Raw genomic sequence first — 23,242 nt, forward strand, 5'->3', positions numbered from 1 at the left:
GCATTCTCTGCCTGGCGGGACATGCTGTAGAACAGATCACAGAGAGCAAAGGAGAAATCGGAAGATGACCAAAGAGAGAGTATTTGCCCTTTGTAGTTTCCTTGCTAAACTTCACGTGTTACTTTAACTGTGTTTTATTTTTATCATTCCCAAGCAGCAATAGTCCTCCTCCCAGTCCTAGCAATAACCTTCGTATGTCACAGTTGATTACACAGTCTGAGGGATATAGTTTTATATTTTCAGCCATGTAAGAACTTCCTGGCTTGTAAATGATCTACATGAGAAAATAAACTTTTAACATCTTGACATATTATTTTCTTTTCAGAACAACATCAAAAATTGTATTTTGAAATACTAAGACAATGATAAAAATATTAACGCTTTAGGAATCACCATGGTCCAATGAATAAATGCAGGTATTTACCTGCAGTATATTGTACTGACTTAAGAAAAAATGGGTTATATTTTGTCACGGCAATTACCCTTTTACTAATTCAGCACACAGCTATGGGCCCAGAGCAGCTGCATGTAGGCCCATGTTTTTGTGTTTGCCCTTTTTCCTTTATACAGTTCATTGCAAGCATGAATGAAAACTTTTCTTTGGAAACAGTTTTTAGTGCTTATACCTTCATGCACCATTTGGAGCTGCCTTCAGACTCTCAGCTGCTAACCTTTGATGTAACCTTTGGAGTGGTGCTTTCTTCAGGTTACAGGGAGCTCCTGGATATTTTCCTCATGCTTCCCTTTGGGGGATCCTGCTAACTAAGCCTGTCTCACTTCTTCCCTTACCTGCTTTTGCTCTTGTCTTCATAGTCCTCCATGTGTTCTCCAAGTACCTTCATTGATTCCAGAAACATGGCTGTTGGAACTGCAGTTCATTCAGGGTTTTCAGAAATGCACTGTGTTACAGCAGTCTCTTAAATGGCCTCAGCTTAAGAACAGTCTTTCCTTCTCATGGTGTTTTTGTGGTTGTAAATTATTAAGGTTAGCAACAGCGGATAGCTCTGTGTCTCATACAGAACTGACAGAACTGCAAGGGCCTAACAAATCCTGATCTTCCTGACAAGGCAACTAAATTTAGAGATTCCTTGCATAGACTTCTGCACATCATTTCAAGAGCACACAGGCACAGTTCTGCTGATTACAGCACAGCAAGCACAGCTCTGTCAACAGCCAGTAGCTTCCTGTCTTCAAAGAAGCTTAATTTTCTTTCTACACTTAAGTGAGATGATCCTTCTTTCAGCCATTAATCCTGCTTAGCATTTTGAAAAAAAGGAAGGGATTATTTCTGCTCCTGAACTTCTCATACTATGAGGCACGGAGTTATTGAGTTCCTCGTGGGCTTTTCAAAAGGTGGTTTTGAAACAAAGAGCCAAATGGACAATCACACCCTTAAGGCAGTTGTAGGCAGTCTTCGAATACTCTGAGCAAATGTTTTACAGCAATGGGCCAAGATAGCTGCAATAATGCAAATGTATTGTAAATTTTGGGTATAAATAAATATCTGCATCTAAGCAAGTAACTTAACTCATTAAATAGTTTCTTTTGGAACACTGGACATGCTTTATTTCTTTTTTTTTTTTTTTCCACAATTTATTTAAACATCTCATATACAAAATACATTTTCTTTCTTTTCTTGAGAAATGATGATTTTTTTAAACCCATTGTAGGAGATGGAAATGAGATTCGAAAATGGGAACACCTGATTTTGGAGGAAGAGGACAAAGTTGAGGAAAAATTATCCACATGCTTAAGCTGTGGGTGAGACAGGACATTCTAAGCTTTGAGACAGACTTCAGAAAAACAGAGAAGTTATATTTCAAATGCTACTAGCACCATCAAAGTTCAAGTATTGGAAAGGTAGTCTGTAATAACGCAATTAGCACCACTGTATTTTGAGTGGAACTGAAAGTACCTCAGATCATATGGAGAAGTACCTACAAAAGATACGGATCACACTTGATTTAGTGTATGAGGTAGTTTAAACCTTTGGAAGTCATGGTTTTAAACTTCCTCCGTGGAAGATATTCAAAGGCCACAAGTGGTGCAAACTTTCATGATTTTTTTATTTTTGTTTTTTTATTTTTTTAATTTACAAAGGTTGACATTTCCCAAAGCAAGGTGTTAAATCTTGAAAGACTTCCAAGTCCTTTTGGGGCTGTATTAAATTTCATTGCACAATGCTCCAATCAATTCTTCTCCTTCTCTTTCGCCCAGAGTTTAAGCAAGTAGATGAACAGAAGAAATGGAAGGAGTCAGCTTTCATTATAAAAAGAAATGACAAGAGAATAATTTGGGAGAGGCTTTAAGTTAATTTTAGTTCATTCATTTGAAACAGACTGGGCCAATGTCCAAACTGAATTCTTGGTCAGCGCCGCCAATATCCAAAGGTGCAATGTCAAGGATGGGCAAGCGGGATGGCTTATTTGTTCTGTATTCAATGATTGTTTTGCCCCACTGGTTGTTCTTTCTCTGCAAGAGAAAATTCATTGCAATTGTTATTGTATTGTTCATAGTATTGAGAATTGCTTCACCTGAATGGATAATTTCTGAAAGAACTTCATACTAGTTTTGCTGCATTGTTTGCAAATTAGATACCAATATCCAAGTATTTAGACTGCTGATACAGAGAAAACGTTTACTTTAATCTTCTGAAGTCACATTTGTGATGGTCTACGTGAACTACCATATTATTCATTGGTGTTAAATCCTCAGAAAACCCTGCCTCAGTTTTTCAAGACTTAAAGATCCTGCCCCTCCTTCAGCTTGTGCACTATTTTCTTATCAGTCTTCAGCTTACACAGAATTTGGGTCTAGTCCCTCTGAAAAGCTTTTTCTTTTTTGTCACACTGCACAGTACAAGGCAGGATTTGTTTGTACCCCAGTCCTTCCCACTTTTTAACAATCTGGCATAGCTGTTTTTTTGAGCTATTTATCTTCACTGGGTAAAATTTTGCTGGTCTGACTGATGCTCTAATTCAAATAAATCAAAGCCCAACTCTGTCCCCAGCCATGTGCTTAAGCGTGGGCAATCATAGTGCCCATGGTTTCTATGTTACTTACAGAGCAGCCATCCTCAAGAACACTGAAAGTGAATCTGCTGTTGCCTTCAGCTCGTAGTTCAACATCATTGGATCCCTGCAGTATGACAGCCTTTTTAAGGTTGCCAGTTTCCTCATCCATATAAGCAATGCTGTTCTTGCAGTGGTAGGTGATGTTCTGGGAGGCATGGTTGGCCAGCAGACGCATGAAGGCAAGTTGTGTGGCCATATCCTTTGAGGTCACTCCTTCATCATTGTATTCAAACTGAAAAACAGAAAGAAACCCGGTCAGTGGTACTGCTGTGGAACAGTGGGTATCTGTGATTATGTGATATTTGCTCTAGGAACATTAAAAAACTAATCACTTAAGTCTGCAATTGCTTGTCTATTGCAACTCCAAGAGCTAAAGTGCTTAAAATAAAACTAGTAGGAACAGGCTGAAAACCAGACATGAGTGGACATTACTGTAGAACTCTGTTCCCAAGATAGGGTGTTAACAGTTTGTGTGGATTCAAAGATAAGATCAGACAAGTTTGAGGAAGAGAAATTATTGTTTCCATAGATGTACAGACAATGCCTGTCTCAAGAAAAAAAATGAATTTCTGTTTCTAGTCAAATAGAATAGTGTCTATGGGTATTACGAAAGTTTGCTTCATTCTTGCATTCTTGTACAGCATCTACTTTTAGCCACTGTAAGAAACAGGACCCTAGACTTTTTGACCCAGTGAGATCAATCTTATGTTCTTCTACGAAAGATCTTGGACACTGATTTCATCAGAAGATCAACTCAATTTAATTAAAGAATTCTGTTATTAGATCTCTTTAGCTTTAAAGAAGTTATTTAGTTGCAATTGGCTGGTGTGTCTAATGTGTCTAATGTGCAAGTAAACGTATTTCTTGTTTTTAATAACACTGGCAATTCTGAATGATATGGTGGCATACACTCAGGATCTGTGATGTGTGATATAATTATCTTTTCAGGAACAGTGTCATATATAAAAAAATATCTCAACTAAAAGAATAAGCAAAGATGGTTTTTCTTACTTTTTCAGATAGTTTCTGCGCTGTCTTTATACTAATGTACCATATTCCAGTCCAGGCTTCCCTTAGCAATAGCCATTAGTCATGGCAAATTGATCATTTGTGGACAACAAGAAAAAAATAGATACTGAGAAATCTTTTTACAAACTGTGACCCAAACCAGAACTGGAACTCTGCTCCCTTGGGATAAAAGGTAGTTCCCTTTTTCTTATTTCCCCTCTATAAGTTTAATTTATATGTTTTCTTTCTGAGAGCCAGTGAACTGGGAATTCGTCAGACAGCACTGTAGGAAACAATCATTCTCTCATCCATCACTTACCTGGCTGCCACCATTGATAGTTTCACCAAACCATACATGCTTCTTGTCTTTGGGATTCTTGTTGATGTACCAGTTCTTGGCAGGAATATTGTCAGGGTTGGCATGGATACAAGTCTCGCCAGTGGCAAAGTCACAGTATGCTCTAATGGCATCCGCAGAGCAGCCTTGGTTAGGATCAATCCAGTAGAAGCCTGCCATGGAGGAAAGAAATGCAAACAATAGTTTGCTTAGCTTAGTGTTTGCATTCAGTTTATATTCACTTGTTTGCCATAGTAACTCAGAGAGGTCACAAATATCACAACTAGATACAATATTAAGGTGATAACTGGGATAAATGTATATTTTAGATTGTTAATGTCTAAGAAACTGTATCTGAAAGCTAAAGTTAAATATTTTTGTATTATTTTGAAAAAAATTATTGCAATAATCATGCAACAATAGCTGTAAAGAGCTTTTCAGAATGTCCTTGTGTCTATTTTCAGTGGAGGCAAAGAAAACTTCTTTGTGGGTCATTTAGTATTTTCACTGGGTGGCCAAGGATACCATTCAAAGACAGCTAGTCAGCTGGAAGGACTCCATGAGCCAGAATGGGCAAACATCTGGCAAGAACATACCGCTGCTCCATTCTGGGTGGCTGAGCCTTAGGTCACGGCAGGTGCGAGCTGGGTTCTTTCTGGAGCCTTCTGGGGTCAGCAGTGTCTCAATTTGATTGTTCAATGTTTTCAGAGTGGCATCAACTTCATAATCCTTGGGTCTGAGAGCAGGCTGATCAGCCCTGTAGTATTCTGCATCATAGCCAACCTCGTATCCACCACCATTGGGACCAGGAGGACCAGGGGGACCAGGAGGACCAGGGGGACCCTAAAGTTTTTTCAAAAGCAAAAACCAAGAAGCATTCTATCAGACATATGTTTCTCTCAATTAAATGCTTCCACACCTGAATAGTCCTACTTAACTCCTAGCACCATTAGCTCTAATCTGAGCACATATGGACTTGCCCTGTGGTGACTACAGTGGGCTCAAGCAGTGAAAGATGCACAGTGTAGGACTGCGACATCTTATTTTTGTATCTACTCTCTGGCCATAAGGAATGAACAAGATTTAGGCCTATTAAGGAAAAGCTTGACACTAAAAACCAAAAGACATTTGGAACTTGGTGGTTTGAATGTTTGGGTTTTTTTAATTTTTAATAATAATTTTGTTTTTAAATAAATAAACCCACATCTTATCATAAAGTGCTAGGCTTTTGAAGTGATTTTCTTGTAACTGTGACATAAATGTGTTAAATCAATAAATAATACATTATACTTACAGCAGGGCCTTGGCTACCGTGAGAGCCACGTGCACCAGCAGGGCCAATAGGTCCAGGGAGACCATTGCGACCATCTTTACCAGGAGGACCAGAAGGACCGGGTGGACCCTGAAAGGAAACTTGAACAGTTTAATGGCAGTAGAAAACACTTATATAGAGCTTCATACAAACAGCAGTGCACATATACAATTGCACAAAAGGAATGGGAGAGTTACTTGAATATGCTCATAAATTCACATACCCTTGGGCCAGCTGGGCCATTGTTACCAGGGGGACCTTGATCACCATGTTGGCCCTATTGGGAAAGACACAAGCATAGTCATTAAACAAAATGAAGTGGCACACATTTGTTTTTGCATGATTCAAGAAGGAGCTGTAGTTTGCGTGTGTATTTGTGGTCAGAGAATGGGAATCTAGGGCTAATGGCATTTATTAGTGGAGTTGAGGTATAAAAGGCCTGTTTGGGGAGGGGAGGAGAGAGAACATAAAGAGGTATTTAAGGTGATAATGTATAATGTATAAAACTTTTTGTATTGTTTCTTCAGATTTTCAGAGAAAGCTTTAAAATAGAAGTCAGAATTCCTAAAGGGGACACCAGTATTTAAGGGGAAGAAAATCTACAAATTACTTCTCTGTGATGCAAAGGCTTTACAATTTCTGGTCAATAAGAAATAATATTAAAAGAAAGGCACAGCTTTTTGAATTCCATGCTAGCCAAATGTAGTTGATCTTCAGGGCAACTAATGGATAGTAAATCAAATTATCAATGGCAATATCAAAATTTCATATTAAAGAGTGTTTAAAGAGAATCTTACAGCCTTTGAAAGATGATGCTGAGTGGAGTAAGTGGTATCAAACTGCTGGGTTGTGCATATTTACTTTTTTTTTCTTTTTATATTAAAAATCTTGTAAAGCATTTACTTACAGCAAGACCAGGAAGACCCTGCAGTCCATTGTGTCCCTTCAAGCCAGGCAGACCTCTATGCCCCTTATCACCAGGTTCACCTTTCTCACCACGTGGACCTTGTGGGCCCTAGGAAAGGATATAGGCGTCAGAGGAATAAAACAGAGGCTTCAAGCACATATTACTGTCAAAGCAGGGATTAAGGATGAGCATTCTATGTTATGCCTAGGGCTTCCCCTCATATATATACATACATCCTGTTAACATACCCAGGAAGAGTGTCAATCCCAAAAGCTTTGGGAACAGTCCCATAAACGAATGCTGATCGAGATTCTAGGTCTGTAAATATTTACAGCTCCTTGAACACTACTTTTTGGGCCCATATCTTGAGCATAGTTGTGAGTCCTTACTAATAAAGCATGTTTTCTTGCATCACTGTGGTAATGGATTTAGAAATCAGACTTACAGCAAGACCTCTTGGACCAAAAGCACCAGCAGGACCGACAGCGCCAGCAGGACCCTGAAACAGGAATAGAGAATTATGTCACTGCTCTATACTATACCTAATAAAGGTTCCATGCTAAACACGTCTCTGCATAAAGCAATTACCCACATATTGTAGAGGTTTGGTGTATAATGTATATATATATATGATAGACAAAGGTTAGTCCTGGGTCAATCAAAAAAATTTAGGTCACATCAACTTACAGGTTCACCACGGCTGCCAGGCTTTCCAGAAGGACCAACTTGGCCATGAGGACCAGGAGCACCCACAGCACCACTGGGACCGGGGTTACCAGCAGCACCACGCTCGCCCTGGGAAAAAAGGAATGGAAAAGGAGAGACAGTGTGTTACTACTGATTGACACATTGGAATATTTCTTCCATGATTATGAAATAAAGAAAAGACTAAGTTACCTTGAAACCAGGAGCACCATCACGGCCTGGAGGACCATCGCTTCCAGGATTGCCCTATTAAAATACCGTGAAAAAATACTGAAGTCAATCAACCTTCATCTCACAGAGAACTGTGTGTCAGCCTAACTGTTCCAGTGAGAGTAAGATGATATTGAGATGGGATAGCATAAATTTTGAAGATAGCCAACTCCTCCTTAGAGATGCCAGTCTCAAATCCCTTAAATAATATTAATGTTCTTAGAAAAATATGATGGTATTCAAATAGTTCAGGTTTTACAAGTTCAGTATAGAAGAAAATTACTGTGTTTTGCTATATTTCTCTAAAAGAAAAGGTCAGGACAATAGCGATCTTCATCTAGCTTGCACTCTTGTAAAATTGAGATCTACTTTTTAGGTGAAAAATGCCAGTGGTGAGAAAAGCATTTAAACAGTAGTCACAGCCAAACTACTTTGTTGTGGTACTTCACAAACTTAAATGGCATCCTTTGTGAATGTTAATTTCATTTCAACCATTTCACTGTGTACACTATCAAACCTCTTCCTTCAGAGAATTCCCACAGAACAGAAAGTTTATTTCTTTTTAATTACTATTTTCTGATCTCTTTGAAATCCTGTAAGTCTCAGGACTTGCAGGAGTCCTCCATCAAGAGTGCTTCAGGTTATCAAATAAGCTTCCCTGATAAGGCTCAGAGAAAGCCTGATACAGTTATCCTAACAGGAGACAAGACAGTGTGTTAATGTTCTACTTTAGCAGTTCGTAAAGTGCAAGTCATGTATAACCACTACTTGGATACCCTTATTCAAGGGGAACTACTGCCTTGGATGGTTCAATTGGATAGATACGTTTTTTTCCTGCTCTATGAAGAGCTAAGAGCAGGACCCTGTCCTCCAAGTAATCAACCATGAGGCAGGGCATTAGATGGAGCAATTTGTTTTGCTTCAGTGTTTCCACATTCCCCCTTCAGCACAGCACAGGTCTTCCACTGTGTCTTAACCTGCAAGGATCTCTGCAGTTCAGCAGTGCCTGCTACATAGGCATGTTTTTAGCCTGAAGACATACTTTACATCTTGTGGTGAGGGAATGCACATTGGGAAACACTGGGTAGCTCATCCACAATGTTAAAGAGCATCTGTTTTGTTAGCACTCCAAAACAGTGCTAAGTGTTGCACAAATTCAATAACTGAATTGAAACATTTTGTGTAATCTTTATATGCCCTTTGAGTGGGCCTTAAATTAAAAACCATTTTGTTTTCAATACCACAATTCACTAGATCCCTCATGTAAATGTGACTAAAATTTTTATATTTACCTGAAAGACGTGTGTTGCATCTAACATAACGTTTAAGAAAATTTGCTGGGAACAAGCTTTCCTGAATTATTATTCTCTATAGCCAAAACCTTATCCTCTGGGATGTACTTTTTTTTCCTCCAGCTCCAGCAATGAGTTAAATCTTTTCTCCACTCCAGCCTTATTGGCAATTAAGTAAAAATTCAAAAGACTGACAGTGACTCCAGGAAGTATTTCAGACACAATTTGTTCCTTGAAGAATTTTTCCGGTAGCTAGGGACAGGGAGGGGAATCCATCTCTATAATAATCCTGCTATAACTTTCCCTGAAGACACCACAAGGTACAGCTTTGCTAGCAGAACCGCCTCCAGTTGCATCCATTTTTAGTGTGTATTTGTCTTTGGCTCAGAAAAAAACAAAAGCAATCCTGAAAAGGAAATAAGACATTGCTTACATCACGACCAGCTTCACCAGGAGCACCATTTGGACCAGGAGAACCCACAGGACCAGAGGGACCACGGGCACCAGGAGGACCAGAAACACCCAGGGGACCAGGTTCGCCCTAATACAGAAACAGTGGAAACAAAATGTGACATTATGACATAACACAAATCAATCCTACAGAACTTTTGGCCTCTATCTAAGAGAAACATTTATCTGAAATCAATTCTGAAGTGAAAAAGAACCAGGACACAAGACACCTAACTACACCAAACATTATCTTCATTCTCAACTTCCTACCTTTTCTTTCAGAAACCTCTGATGCCATCCAAACATATGCTCATCTGCTGACACAAATCTTGTCTGTCTTCAGCAAGCAATAATCTTTTCCACTGCCCTGTTAAGTCCATATCCTCTGTCTGCAGCAGCAATGGAAACAGCAGAATCTACATCTCCTTTTCTCTGGCTTTCCATAAGAGGAAACCTCAACTTTTTTCTTTACACGTGTCTATTTAAAGCAGTTAACTAGTCATATACTCACTGATGCTCCAGAGATGCCTGGAAGACCACGTTCTCCCCGAGAGCCTGGCAGACCAAGGATACCAGGAGCACCGAGAATACCCTGAGGACCTGGGGTACCAGGAGGACCCTTTGACATGAAGAGAATATTATTTATGTTAATAGAGAAAAAAATAATTTTTATTGTCCTGCCTATTTCTTATTTCAATGTGTGTCAGTGATAGTTCCTGCATGGAAGAAGCCATAAGACTTTAAACTCCAAGGCTAAAGGTCCGTAACAAGGTAATGCTGGTTCTACTCCCCTCACAACTATTTCCAGTGAAAATGCTGTTTCTGAACAACACTATACACATGCTTTTTCCTTTCCCATTCAGTAACAAGGGGTAATGCATGAAAATTGGAGTATTCAGCAAGAGAAGATGACTATGTGAGGGAATCTCAGAGACTGATCATCTGAGACTGATCATGAGACAGCCTTATAAGATATCTAGGTGGTATGTGACATCTCCAAACAACCCTTAGAGCTCCCTAATGACCATTTGAAAGGTAAAGTTTAAGTGACTTTTCCTTTTCCTTGCAATTTGAGCACCAAATGTAATCAGATTGAGTAATCAGCCTAACAGATTGCCCTAAATTATTACCCTAACTTTCAGACCTATTGACTGTAAGTTTTCGTAATTCAAACTGAATTAGAATATGAAAAAATAGAAGATGAATTACTTTATGCTGGACATTCAAGGGCAAATTTTCAATTGTCACCCACAACATTTTAATATCTGTGTATGACAATGACACTGAAGATCTCGTTCTTAGCTGTAACTTCTGCAGATCCCACAAGAACCTTCTATAATTTTTTATTGGGAATTAATAGAGTGGTAATTCACACAAGTCTGTACTTCCATAAAACAGGAATGTGTCTGACTTTTCAAACACCAGTACTTCTGGATGTGCAAGCTTGAAGACACTAAAAACTAATTCATTATTTGCATGATTATAAGCCAGAAAACTGGGGCCGAACAACTTTAACTTCGTGATTTCCACAAATTAAAGCTTCTGATGCAGAAATGACTTGAGATTGCTCTAAACGGATGTCCACATGTCTCTTGTTTTGCTCAATTCAGAGCTGGAGATTCTGCTTCCCTTCCACAGACTAAGTAGTAATTTCTTCTGTAGTTAGCCTTGATGCTTTCATTTGGGCTACTTGCTGGGAAAGATGCAACAGATTAAAACCTGACCCATAGATCAGGTTCACTTTTTATGGCATGTTTGTCAAACATGTCTATAAACAATTTCTTGAGCCCCAAGGGAAGCTCCTATTTAGAAGCTTTGCTACATTTGTGGATGAAAGAGAATTCAAGAATACCAGAAGTATCTTAGAAGCCATAACACTTATCAGAAGAGACACATTTTTAACAAGATGTGATACTCAGTAACTTACAGCAGCACCAGCCTCTCCAGATGGACCTTTCTCACCAGCAAAACCAGGTGGGCCAGCAATACCTTGTTCACCAGTACGGCCGACTGGACCAACATCACCACGTAGACCTCTAGCACCATCTTTGCCAGCTGGGCCAGGAGGACCAGGAGGACCAGTGATGCCCTAGGATTGAGCATGGATATGATATCACTACAATATAGACCCATTAACTGGGGAGAACAATTTTTTTTTATGTTTCTTATCATATTATCCCTAACCATGCAACTTGTGACTTCCCATTAGAACATCTTTATTAGTTACTTACAGCAGGACCAGGAGGACCAACTCTTCCAGCAGCACCAGGGAAACCAGTCATACCCTAAAAATAACAGTTAAAAGGAAGATTTGGTTTAAAGGAAACAATGACCTCATGAAAAGCAACTATATCAGTGCTAAAAGCCTGAAGACTTACAGGAGGACCAGCATCACCACGAGGGCCAGCAGGACCAGCAGCTCCAGCGGGACCCTATGTATGAAGGATTGAAAAGACAGATGAACCAGGCAGAGTGTTAATGTCCCTATTTAGAATAAGGGCTCAGACTCACTCTCATGAAAGTTAAAGGCAATTTTGCTTTTTACTTTAAGAGGAGAAGGACTGGGACCAAAACCACACTTCCTGTCCTGATATTATGGTAGTAAATTCTCACTGACATTTTGTATCAGTATTCTAATGTCTGACAAGAGCAGCATTAGGCATTTATGATTCAAGTGAATTCGCCTTGCAGATGTTACATATGTCTAAACAAATCTGAAAGTCAAAATGCGAAAGACATAGGAAGGCAAAGCCCAGCAAGTCCTCTACACTGCAGGACTAATACAGCCATGTAGTGCAAGGGCCTCTACTCTCTATTTGAATAATACAATAAGAACCCCAAGCCATGTTATCCTGCAACACTTTGAAGTATTTGAAATACCAGGGCCTGACTTTCTGCATCATTTCAACTAGCTCATGTATGTGAAGTAGAACAGGCTGCATGCATGTGAAGTAGAACCTTTGTTCTACGAAGGTGTTAGCACATGAAGAGCCTGTGTGCAAGTGGGTGCACAGAAAAATTTGCACATATATTTGAGGATGGCTGGGTCTGAAAATCAGACTGTGACAGCACATCATGTCTTTGAGAGGAAGGTGTCAACATCCTCAGCTCATCTTACCCACAACCATCCACTGAATGTCCAAGAGAGACTGATTTTGCTGATCTTCAGGGCAAGTTGAAAATAACTATTTTTCTCTTCATTTCAGTTCCTGACTCATGATCTGAGCCCACATAAATAGACTGACAATACAATGTGTGAAAATCAGCATGCTGACTTTCCTCACAGCCCAGTTTTTATTTCTTCTTTTAATTACCTTTTCAAAATTCAAGGCCTTCAGGCTAGCATATTGCTTGCATAGCACAGTTAAGAACTATGCATTTCATAAAGACGCAGTTCACTTACTGGTGGTCCAGAGGCACCAATTGGGCCAATAGCACCTGTTGGTCCAATTTCACCCTTAGGTCCTTTAGGCCCACGCTCGCCTTTAGCACCAGGCTGACCAGCTGCACCCTATGGGCAGAATAACACATAGAATGAGAAGATGCAGAGGAAATAGAGGAATGGCCTGTCATCAATAAGAGTAAAGCACGAACAATACTCACAGGAGGTCCAGCAAATCCATTAGGGCCTACGGGACCAGGCTCACCACGTTCACCCTAAAGAGAGGGCAAAGAAGAGAGGACTGGTTGGAATGGGCTTTAAAAAGGCATTTTTCTGAAGATCATGTCTTTGACACAGGAATAGTTGCAGGAACTGTGACTTACAGGGATACCACGGGCACCAGCAGGTCCAGCTGGACCAGCAGGACCTCCTTCACCCTAAAAGAGATGGAAGAAAACATTATGACACTGCGGAGGAAGTCCTCACTGCAGTCAGGGCAGCAGTGGTCTTGTGGTACAGACACATATAGCGAGTATCTCCCAATGGAGAGGGTGTTACTGAAGATGCTTCTGACTTGACCCACCCTGTATTAATAATTTCTACAATACTTGGACAGAATAAAGAATCATTCTGAACTAATGTGTGGTTGTACATGACCGTATCAAAACTACTCACAGACTGTGGAGATTAGCTTCAATTGGGAAGAATTCAGATACAACCTAAATCAGAATCTTCTCCCCATATAACCCACTGCCACATAGATGTGCACCCCTTCCCTGTCCTTTCAGGTAAAGGTTTGAAGCTATGGCAAACTTCACTGAATAATTCTACAGTCCCAATAACTCTTGCATCCAAAATCTGAAAAGCTTGTAGAATGCCTGCACGCTAGAAAGATGGAATTACTTTTCTGGAACTTCTCATCTTAAATATACATGTGTGGATAAACTGTATAAAGACAAGACACTTTTTCTTTCGAAGAGGAGACTTACCCGTTCACCAGCACCACCAGCAGGGCCAGGAGCACCAATAGCACCAGGGAGACCCTATAGATCAAGAGACAGCACACCATTTCTAACAACATGCAATTATAATTTTGTGTTGCTTTGCTGGCTGCCTTTAGAATCAGCTGTCTGGGCTGAGGATAATGTCACACTGAACAACTGTAATTTCTCTGCTTGTATTAACGAAAAGTGATCACTTTTCTCTCTCTCCCCCCAAATTCAAACATCCCTGGACAAGGAGAAACAAAATCATATTGCATTGTATCAAAAGTGAGCAGATATAAAGAGAAATGCAATACAATGGGAAATTTAAGTCCTGAACATCCCTTTCAGTCACTTAAGTTTGAAGGTGTAGCAAGGTAAACTCAAGCAGAACCAAAAGATACTTACACGGGCACCATCTCTTCCGGTTGCACCAGTATCACCTCTCAGACCTGGGGGACCCTAGAATACACAGAGGAGAAAAAAAAAGCCTTATATTGGTAACAAACACAAAAGTTTGCATGAAAGAAGTCTTGAACTGTTTGTTGAGTACCCATGTATTACTTGCATATAATATAAGATGCTTATCATGCTAGGTTTTTTCTGAGAATGGACTTTACTATTTCATTCTTATTGCTGAGTATATACTGACTTGTAAAATAAGTTTGCAAACAAAGGGGCCTGACCTGCTTTCTGGAATTATAAGCCTGCTTCCTTCATGGGAAACCTACTTAGTTTCCCCCAGGTGGCAAGCATTTTGAATGTAATAAAAACCTCAAAACCAAGATGATGTATGTTCCAAATTATGAATGTAAATTCCCACTGAAAATCCCTTTTCTTTTTTTCGAGAAATAACCATAAGCAAAAATCCTTTTGAGTATTCATGTTACACTTTCTATTTGAAGCAGGAAAACTACTGTTAAAAATGATGTTGTACAAGTGGTCACATAAAATGTGTAACAAGAAATTATATCCAGGCTATGACTAGTGTCAAGACAACAGACCAGCACTCTGTTCTATCTGTTGGGTTTTTTTTAACACATCCTACTCTTCTGCATTTATCTGCATGTGAGTAAAATAGTGTTTTATAAAAAACTGTAAGCAATTTTCATCTTAATTTCCTTACCACTCCATTTATGCCATGGATTTTTTCAGTCAACACAAATAAAGCAGTTCTAGAAATCTCAGTTTAAATAATGAACAGAAGATAATATGGGATGAGATGTACATAGGAAGATAAAAATCAATTTTCTAGATAATGGATTAAGCAGAGGTAGCAACAAGATTTGCAAACAGACTTCACAGCTTTATATAAGGGTTTACATTAGCCAACATATATCTAGAATGATAGAAAACTGATATAGTAACGAAAATTTTGTAGCTTTTATTTACTTGTTTCATAGACAAGTTTCATACTTGTTTGATTTACTTGTATCATAGTCACAGCACCTACAGCAGTCACAGATCTGATCAGAGACTCAGTCCTTTGTGATCAGCAGGCCCATGCCTCCTATAAAGCCTGCACTCACAGACAGCTTTAGTATTTCTTTGGTAAAGATAAGCTTATTGTTAACCAATCCTGTAAAGAACTAGCTGCCACTTAAACCAACTCCAAATGCTGAGCAGAGATCAAAATACAATCTTAGAAAAGACTGTCAGTCTGTTAGACCAACAAACTCTCTACTTACTGACTACTAAGTAATACAATTTCACAGTAAATAAAAGTTGCACTGGGGTAACTTGCAGGGCTTTTAAGTTAATGAAATTCTAGCGTCTCCCAGACCTGTGCCTGCAGTAACAAATCAGATTGTCCACTTTACCTTTTCACCCTTGCCTCCTGGAACACCAGCAACACCTCTCTCTCCAGGGATTCCACCAGGGCCAGCAGGACCAGGACCACCAGCAGCACCAACATTGCCAGGCTCACCCTAGCAGCAACAGCATATTATGTAAAACAGTCAAGTCACCCATGTAATTTGGAACAAAATTCTGTCATTACTACTTTGCTCATCATTCTGCTTGCTTGTAAACAGTGAGAGAAGCAGTATTTTGTCTTAAGCTATTATACTTCTTTCATTTTTTCAGCTACTGAAGATGCCAGGCGTGAACACTCTCTCTGATTCTGTAGGCTCCTGAGGTTTTAGGATGCCCCATAATCCAAACTAAACTTCTGTAGGACTACCCATGAAAATCTTAAAAGCTAAGACTAATTCAGTTAGCACCAAGCCAATGTTATTTTGTTAGATGACTGCTCATTATTGAGCTAATATTTTGAGGGGAAATATTGCTTACAAGACATATGAACTTCCAGTGTATAAGTAGAGGTGGATATACACAGAAGTCAGCATGAATTTTGGCCAAAATCTCAGACCCTATTTCAAAACAGAATAGTATACCCAGCTGACAAGCTGTATTCAAAACAAGTCCAAACTGGAACTCCCCTCCTATCATCTATAGTGTTAAATGTAAGAACCTTTAGTATTAGTGTGGACTAGCTGGGATGGGGCTTTACCACTTGAAGAAATGACACAGGAGCTATGGTACATAGGTAGCTACCTATTACCAATAATAATTTATGCTCTTGGGAATTCAACAGTAAGGCAATGGCAGCTGGAAAAGGCATACCTTGTTACCATCAGGGCCTGGTGGGCCAGCTGGACCACGGCTTCCAATGGGACCGGCGGGACCAACAGCACCACTTTCACCAGGAGGACCACGTTCACCCTGCAGGAGACAGTCTGATTTGAGTTCTGCCTTGAACTGTTCTGAGGCTTAGAGGTTTAAAAGCAATGACTAGTAGCAATGACAATGGAATACATTTTTATCTGAACAAACCATTAAGAACTGTATTAGAATTGTGCAGATATTAACTGAACTGGTTATAAGAATTGGCTCTAGCTTTTGACACAAACATAGCAAAGTGAAGAATTAAAGTCTTGCAGGATGATAACAGCTGACAATTAAAGTACAAGTACTTCCTGAACACGGATTTTGGCTGCTGTGCTCACTCTGGTAACACTGTCTTGCATTCTATTGTCAAATGGAGCTTCTGATACCAGTTAGAAGGCAGATAACGGATTCTAGTTAAAATTAGAGCCATAGTAATTGGCAAATAGTTATTTTTACAGTGGCAAATGCCTGGTGAATATTGGAGAATAAAGGTGACAGCTAAAGCCTGCTAAAGTGACCTGTATATTATAACAGATGTAAGGACAAATTCTGAAACAGGTCATCTGTAGACATGGAAGTAGCCAGAAATGGGCTTAAATGCACAATGGATCTATCAAAGATAGAAATATCAGTTTAGCTGTCCTTGTTTGGGCTGGGATAGAGTTAATTTTCTTCCTTAACTAAAGACATACCAAATTATCCCAGTGTGATAAAGCTGGACAACAGCAAATAATCTGATAAGGCATAATGCATATTTTTAGTTATGATGGAGAATCTGGGAATTTGTTTGAGAATCTAAAATGTAGTCAAAGAACTGACTCAAAGAGACATAGCACACTGCTAAAAAGCACCAATGATGCAGAAGACTAATTTAAAGTGTAGTGATGTTCCCCAATTAGTAGATCTTTCAATTATTTTTATATACATTTTGTTAATGACAGAGGCAGAAAAGCAAGAAATATATTTATGAAATATGCAGATTATCACAAAGGTGGAAGCTCTTGTCATCAGGAAGAAGGGTTGGCATATTTGTTTGTCTCGAGAAACATGGAAAAGTACATAGGTACTACCATCATGGAACACATTATTAAGAAAGTATGTACTAGACTTTAAATGAGTTACTCACTCTTGGGCCAGCAGGACCAGGGACACCAAATTCACCATGAAGACCCTAGAAGAGAACAGACATACTGATAAAGCTTATTTCTAAAGCAAACCTATCAGCTTAAATTGTGCTTTGTTTCCTAGCAGCAAATAGAAATACTTCCCAAATTGCAGTAGCATACTGAAAAATCTTCAGACTAAACCCAATCTTTTAGATACACAGGAATAAACCCTTTTCATATAGCTGCACAATATTTCAAAGCACACATGAGATAATAATTTCTCATGTGAAGAAAGAGTTAGCTATTAAATTTCAAGCTCATTTTTCAGGTTCATGTAATGTAAACTCTTGCACAGGGACATAGAAAGATCTAACTATAAAGGTTAAAGGTGGCTATGACACATAGGATTCACAATTTTCAGATTACATCACACACTGTGCAGAATTTAGAGCTTAACTTGCCACAGAACTACCTCAGTTGTACGCCATTGTCAATTCACTGAAATCATCTGAGGTGCAAAAGCACACAACTGGAGTAACACAGGTTAAATTGAACCTTGAAGATTTCAAAAGAAATTTGAAGTAAAACATTTTTCATGTACTATCTTGTCTTTCAGAGGAGGAGGCATATTTTAGGCCTGAAAAGCAAAGGACTGGCTTTGCTCAGTTTCATACCAGAACTTTGAAAAAAGAAGTATGTTGCAAATTCCAGTGGACCTTGATCATTTCTGGCTAGCTTTAACAAAAGGGACTATTAAACTTTGCATACATCATGGATTGCTTTGCTTTGGCAAATGGATACAACAGGCACATATGCAATTGTAAACATAATGCTTACACAACGCCTGCCCCTACTGTCACTCACCCTTTCGCCTGGTTTACCAGCTTCACCTGCTGGACCTGAGGGACCTGGCAGACCCTAAGCGTAAAGAAACAAGAACAAAATAAAGTTAAAGCAGAAGCTCTTAGGACGCTTGGTAAATCATAGATAAGATTGAGCAGAGCACATAGTTACCTGGAAGCCAGGAGGGCCAGCGGGACCTTGTTCACCCTTTCCACCTTGGTTGCCCTGGATGGAATGAAAACCAAAGGATGAACTTGGAAGGAAAAATACAGGAAAACAGATTCTAAAATTGGAAGTCTAATTAATGAAAAGTAACTCACAGATTGGATCTGTGCAGAAGCTGTTACTTACAGTGACTCCAGGAGGACCTTGAGCACCGTTGTTTCCCTCTGGACCAGGAGCACCCTAAATGTGTTCAAGTAGAAAGCTGTTATCAAAGCTTTGATTTGTTATGAATAACATCTCTCTAAAGTGATTCTGTGCTGAAACTAAAGGTTTCTGGCTGTGTATTTTGAACATAACCACTTAATTGTAAGAGCTTCACTGTCGAAGGGTACTAAAGATGCTTATAATTTTAAATTAAAAATGGTGATTTTTTTAGTTATTGCAGCATGTTCATCCTTAAGGGAACTTCTTTTGGAATTATGGATTATAGAAATCTTGCTGATAGCATTATTCCTACAACGGACCAATTATTTGGTCCCTTAAATGGAAAAGTTAGTTCACTCTCAACTGTGAGTAAGAAGTTGGAAATTTCAGTTGGAAACAGGATGAATTAGAAACCATACACTGTCCTTAAAAATCTGCACAGGGAGTGCTATTTTTTTTCCTCTTCACAGGAAGCTAATACCTCATAATTTATTACCCAATTAATAGCCAAGAAGGGTAGTTTTCATTTATCCCTTAAGTAATTGTTCCAACTGATATGAAGCTAGACAAATGCATTCTCAAGTGCTTTTCTATTTCATCATCTATTCATGCTCACAGAAGACAATGCTATCTTATTACAGAGGTTTTGAAAATCTACTTTTTTATCTCTGGAGGTTAATAGAGGAAATATATCCACATACCCGTGGGCCAGCAAGACCAACATTGCCTTTCTCACCAGGTTTGCCGGGTTCACCCTGAAGTTGAAAGCAAAAGATACAAAAGTTAACCAAGACTTCATGTTAGATTCAGTTAAAGCTACTAAAGAGACACTGATCCACTCCTTGCCAGGACATTTATTGTAATATTTCTTTAACCCTAATTAAAACACCCACAAGTTCCATCTGCCTTTTGGAATAGCTCAATTTTCTAAACTCCATTCCTTTATTTTTTGAGATCCTAACTGATGACACTCTACACAGCACACTGTGCAGTACACTATATATATGTCTATATGTGTGTATATGTATAGCAACACCACAAATCCAGGAGATTATTATTGTTACATGTGGCCTCTGTGTGACATGTCAAGAGCCCCACTGCACAGGTAGCTTTTCTTCCAAATTAAGTGAGCTTTGGATTGTGCTCCATACATAACAATACTCTGGAATTGAAACTTAGGCTTGGTGACCAACCTTTACAGAACTTTTACTGAAGTGTATATGCAGAAATGATAAAATAGACATGCAGAAATTATAATACAGATATATATTATTCTAATAATTTCAATGTCCAAATCTTCCTAAACTAATTAAATTGGTTGTCATTTGTTGTTTCATTGTTAATCGTATTTTAAAAACTGCAAAATAATGTAAAATAGAACTCTTGGATGCCATCCAACAAGCAGTACAGGAGGACATAGGGAGATGTGTTTGATTGTTAGAGTTGGAGACCTACAGATTAGTCTGGAAATAGTAATTGAAAGTAATAGAAAGTTTTTGTATTTTACTTACAGTGGGACCTTTTGGTCCAGGGAATCCAATGTTGCCAGGCTCACCTCTATTACCAGCTGGACCAATTGGTCCAACCCTACCATCTGCTCCAGGGAAACCCTAGAAAAAGAAATGATACTACTAAATGGCTGGGGTATTTTAATTAGAGTTCAGTTTAAGTAGAAATGTGTACTGACAGGAAGCAAATGCCATTTAACACTGTTTATACATTGCATCCTCATGCATTCCTCCATTTTTGTCTTTTTTGTAGAACTTTTTATTTCTTCCAGGACATAGGCTTGACCTGAGACCCACAGAAATGGATGGAAAGTTTCTCACTGATCTCGTGAGTAATATGATGGCAAAACCTTGCTGTTTTTACAAAGGGTTGTGTCAGAGCTCATTGCTGTGATCTCTGCTTTTTAAAATCTCAGTTTATGTCTATGTTTTACATGCAACGGGGAAACAGAATGAAAACCAAAGTACTTACAACAGGACCTTCCTTGCCAGCAGGGCCTGGGCTTCCAGGCTGACCTGGGAGACCCTGAGAACAGAAAGGTTTCATGTTTTTAGAAGAAAAACAACTCACTCAACAATTAACCAAGTTTTTAATTCTACATTTGTGCATACACACACTGACACCAAGTTATCAATATACGCTGTGAAAACAGGGCTGTACGTCTCATCAAGTTTACATCTAATCAAGTTTAATTTGGTAGTATGCTCTCCCATGCCAGCTGAAAATCAGTGTAGGTAAATGCCTTTTTCACTCAGATAAACTCATTTAGGCTGTACTTCAGCAGACAATGTGCTTAAATGTTTGCAGATGTCTAATAGTTCACATGTGCATTGAAAACTTTCACTTCATGAGGTGAGGTAGAAGAGAGGGTAGATTAAAGAGGACAAAGGACAATGGCATGGATATAATTTGATTGCAGCCAGCACCACTAAAATTGGATGGTTGTTTTCAGTGAAATCATTTGCAAAATAAAACTGAAATAATTGAGATCAGCCATCACAAACCATTTTACTAGGGTTTGCTTTTCTTTTAATTAATTAAAGAGGACACACACATACTTCAGCTGCGATCTCGATGATCATACCCTGTAAATAATCATGAGTGGAATCCCCCTCAGAAATCAATGCAGTATCCAGTACAAGGGACCACTGCTCCATGACAAGGCAATCAAATGCCACCACCCACAAAAAAACTTATTTCAGGAAACATTTTGATGCCTTACTCATTTCCTCATGGATGCTTTTTCAACAGAGTGGTGGAAGTGCCCTGTCGTTAGCACAGACTGAATTTTTGCAGTTGGATTTCTGACTAATTTTGCCCCTAAATTGTAAGTAATTTTCTTTTTGCACAGTTCAAACTTGCATCACATAGTTCAAACTTACTCTTGGACCCATAAGACCAGGCTCACCAGGACGGCCAGCATCACCATTAGGACCCTTAGCACCAACAGGACCACTAGCACCACGGTTACCAGCAGGTCCCTACCAAAATAAATACATGAAATTAGGCAAGGGTAGCAAAAAGCATCACACATCTGTGTATAAAAGAAGACGATTTAGAAATAGTGACCCAGACAAAAATCTTACCATAACACCAGCTCTGCCATCAGCTCCAGGGAGACCACGAGATCCAGGCACACCCTGCAAGTGAACACAAAACAAATCTAGAAAGGGAAAGAAATAAATCTGTTCCTGTGGAGTGTATAGTGCTTACTAAATTTCAGCCTTCCAAGCAGGTCCACTGAATTTGAGCTAAGTGCAGGGCTAAGCACACACACTTCAGTGTAAATGTATGTTGTGAAAAAATACGCTTCCTTTAGATTTCTCCACATTCTAATCTCCTTGTATCAGAGCATTTTCAGCGTTCATTGTAATCTAATAAAGGCCCTAGCAAGCAGCTAGGATCCCACAACCTGGCCCACACAGTCTCATCTTCACTTCTCTGTAGAGTTACTGGCTTCTCTATGACTCCGTAAACCCTACCCGAGGAGCAACACTGAATCTATATCTCTACCAAAAAAAAAAAATCTGGTGGAAACACTGTCATTTTCCCCTATTATTTTTCTGTGAATTCTTTCCATGTATGAAACCACACGCCTCCTGAAGTTCATGGACTGGTTTCCTCACTGACTGAAAAGGTTACTAGGCACACTTGAATTGAAATTTTTTGCCTCACATTATATGTGTGAGCGAATTATCTATTCTAAGCTGTTAAACCCATCACAAAGCTTTAAAAGTAATCAAAGATAAATCACTATTATACAGTGGATAAATCAAAGCAACCTCTAATTACTTCAAGGATAAGATAGTAAACATCATTAATACAAAGCAAAAATAGGTTTGGTCCCAATTAATCAAAATGCTGAAAACTGCAAACGATCTTTGCTTAATAGCATTAAGTAATTATGAGTAATTAAATTTACGTTAGTTTGCCTTTGTGATTGTAGCTTTATTGCCTTTTTGCTTCTACTTCTGGAACATTAAAAGAAAACCTACTCTTAGACCAGCAGGGCCCGGGGGACCAGCAGAGCCAGGTTCACCATTGCTGCCTCTCTTGCCTTCCTCACCACTAGGACCAGGAGGGCCAGCAGGTCCAGCAGCACCCTATTTCAGGCAAAGAGAAAAAGAAGAAATCAGATATGATTTGTTACGGATATTATCAGGCTTTTTCATTGAAAAAAAACCTTCACATGTCACCATACTTACAGGCTCACCCTTGTTACCACTTTCTCCCTTGGGACCAGCAGGGCCTGGTTCACCCTGGAGTCCAAAACAAAAAGAGATCATAGAATTAAGCATAATTTCAAGAATCTCTCTTCTACCTCGACAGCTTTCCATGAATCCAACAACTTCTTAATCATCTAATGCCATGTCTTCCCCTACTGTCATACATGGTCAGTGAACATAAGCTGTATATTTGGTCTAACAGGCATGAAAAAAGGCATGTTAAAAGATGCTTAGAAATTACAGTAGTTCACACATGCAGGGTTGGTCCCTATACTAAGAATACCCATTGAGGGCCTGTTTGTGAGACCGCTGCTACATCTCTCTTGATACTACCAACATGGACAGAGCTTAACAACCCT

The 23,242-nt window shown here is 39.2% G+C and overlaps 1 protein-coding gene across 1 annotated transcript in view; it reads right to left on the reverse strand.

Annotated features, from left to right (window-relative positions):
- Positions 1 to 1,343: 1,343 nt before the first annotated feature.
- The window catches only part of COL1A2 (collagen type I alpha 2 chain), a gene marked incomplete at its 5' end in the record, with an annotated part of 39,417 nt that continues 17,518 nt past the window's right edge, over positions 1,344 to 23,242 (reverse strand). Inside the window, 33 exons of the mRNA XM_080639689.1 lie at positions 1,344 to 2,472; positions 3,064 to 3,306; positions 4,402 to 4,592; positions 5,016 to 5,262; positions 5,714 to 5,821; positions 5,955 to 6,008; positions 6,639 to 6,746; positions 7,084 to 7,137; positions 7,326 to 7,433; positions 7,536 to 7,589; positions 9,279 to 9,386; positions 9,807 to 9,914; positions 11,223 to 11,384; positions 11,527 to 11,580; positions 11,674 to 11,727; positions 12,699 to 12,806; positions 12,899 to 12,952; positions 13,061 to 13,114; positions 13,667 to 13,720; positions 14,069 to 14,122; positions 15,481 to 15,588; positions 16,286 to 16,384; positions 17,457 to 17,501; positions 18,301 to 18,354; positions 18,451 to 18,504; positions 18,631 to 18,684; positions 19,350 to 19,403; positions 20,160 to 20,258; positions 20,629 to 20,682; positions 21,540 to 21,638; positions 21,744 to 21,797; positions 22,653 to 22,760; positions 22,863 to 22,916. Coding sequence (XP_080495815.1) covers positions 2,326 to 2,472; positions 3,064 to 3,306; positions 4,402 to 4,592; positions 5,016 to 5,262; positions 5,714 to 5,821; positions 5,955 to 6,008; positions 6,639 to 6,746; positions 7,084 to 7,137; positions 7,326 to 7,433; positions 7,536 to 7,589; positions 9,279 to 9,386; positions 9,807 to 9,914; positions 11,223 to 11,384; positions 11,527 to 11,580; positions 11,674 to 11,727; positions 12,699 to 12,806; positions 12,899 to 12,952; positions 13,061 to 13,114; positions 13,667 to 13,720; positions 14,069 to 14,122; positions 15,481 to 15,588; positions 16,286 to 16,384; positions 17,457 to 17,501; positions 18,301 to 18,354; positions 18,451 to 18,504; positions 18,631 to 18,684; positions 19,350 to 19,403; positions 20,160 to 20,258; positions 20,629 to 20,682; positions 21,540 to 21,638; positions 21,744 to 21,797; positions 22,653 to 22,760; positions 22,863 to 22,916 — 3,060 coding nt within the window. The 3' untranslated portion in view covers positions 1,344 to 2,325. The remainder of the gene's footprint in view (positions 2,473 to 3,063; positions 3,307 to 4,401; positions 4,593 to 5,015; positions 5,263 to 5,713; positions 5,822 to 5,954; positions 6,009 to 6,638; positions 6,747 to 7,083; positions 7,138 to 7,325; positions 7,434 to 7,535; positions 7,590 to 9,278; positions 9,387 to 9,806; positions 9,915 to 11,222; positions 11,385 to 11,526; positions 11,581 to 11,673; positions 11,728 to 12,698; positions 12,807 to 12,898; positions 12,953 to 13,060; positions 13,115 to 13,666; positions 13,721 to 14,068; positions 14,123 to 15,480; positions 15,589 to 16,285; positions 16,385 to 17,456; positions 17,502 to 18,300; positions 18,355 to 18,450; positions 18,505 to 18,630; positions 18,685 to 19,349; positions 19,404 to 20,159; positions 20,259 to 20,628; positions 20,683 to 21,539; positions 21,639 to 21,743; positions 21,798 to 22,652; positions 22,761 to 22,862; positions 22,917 to 23,242) is intronic.

Source organism: Psittacula echo, assembly GCF_963264785.1.
Source record: "Psittacula echo genome assembly, chromosome: 2".
Lineage (NCBI taxonomy): Eukaryota > Metazoa > Chordata > Aves > Psittaciformes > Psittacidae > Psittacula > Psittacula echo.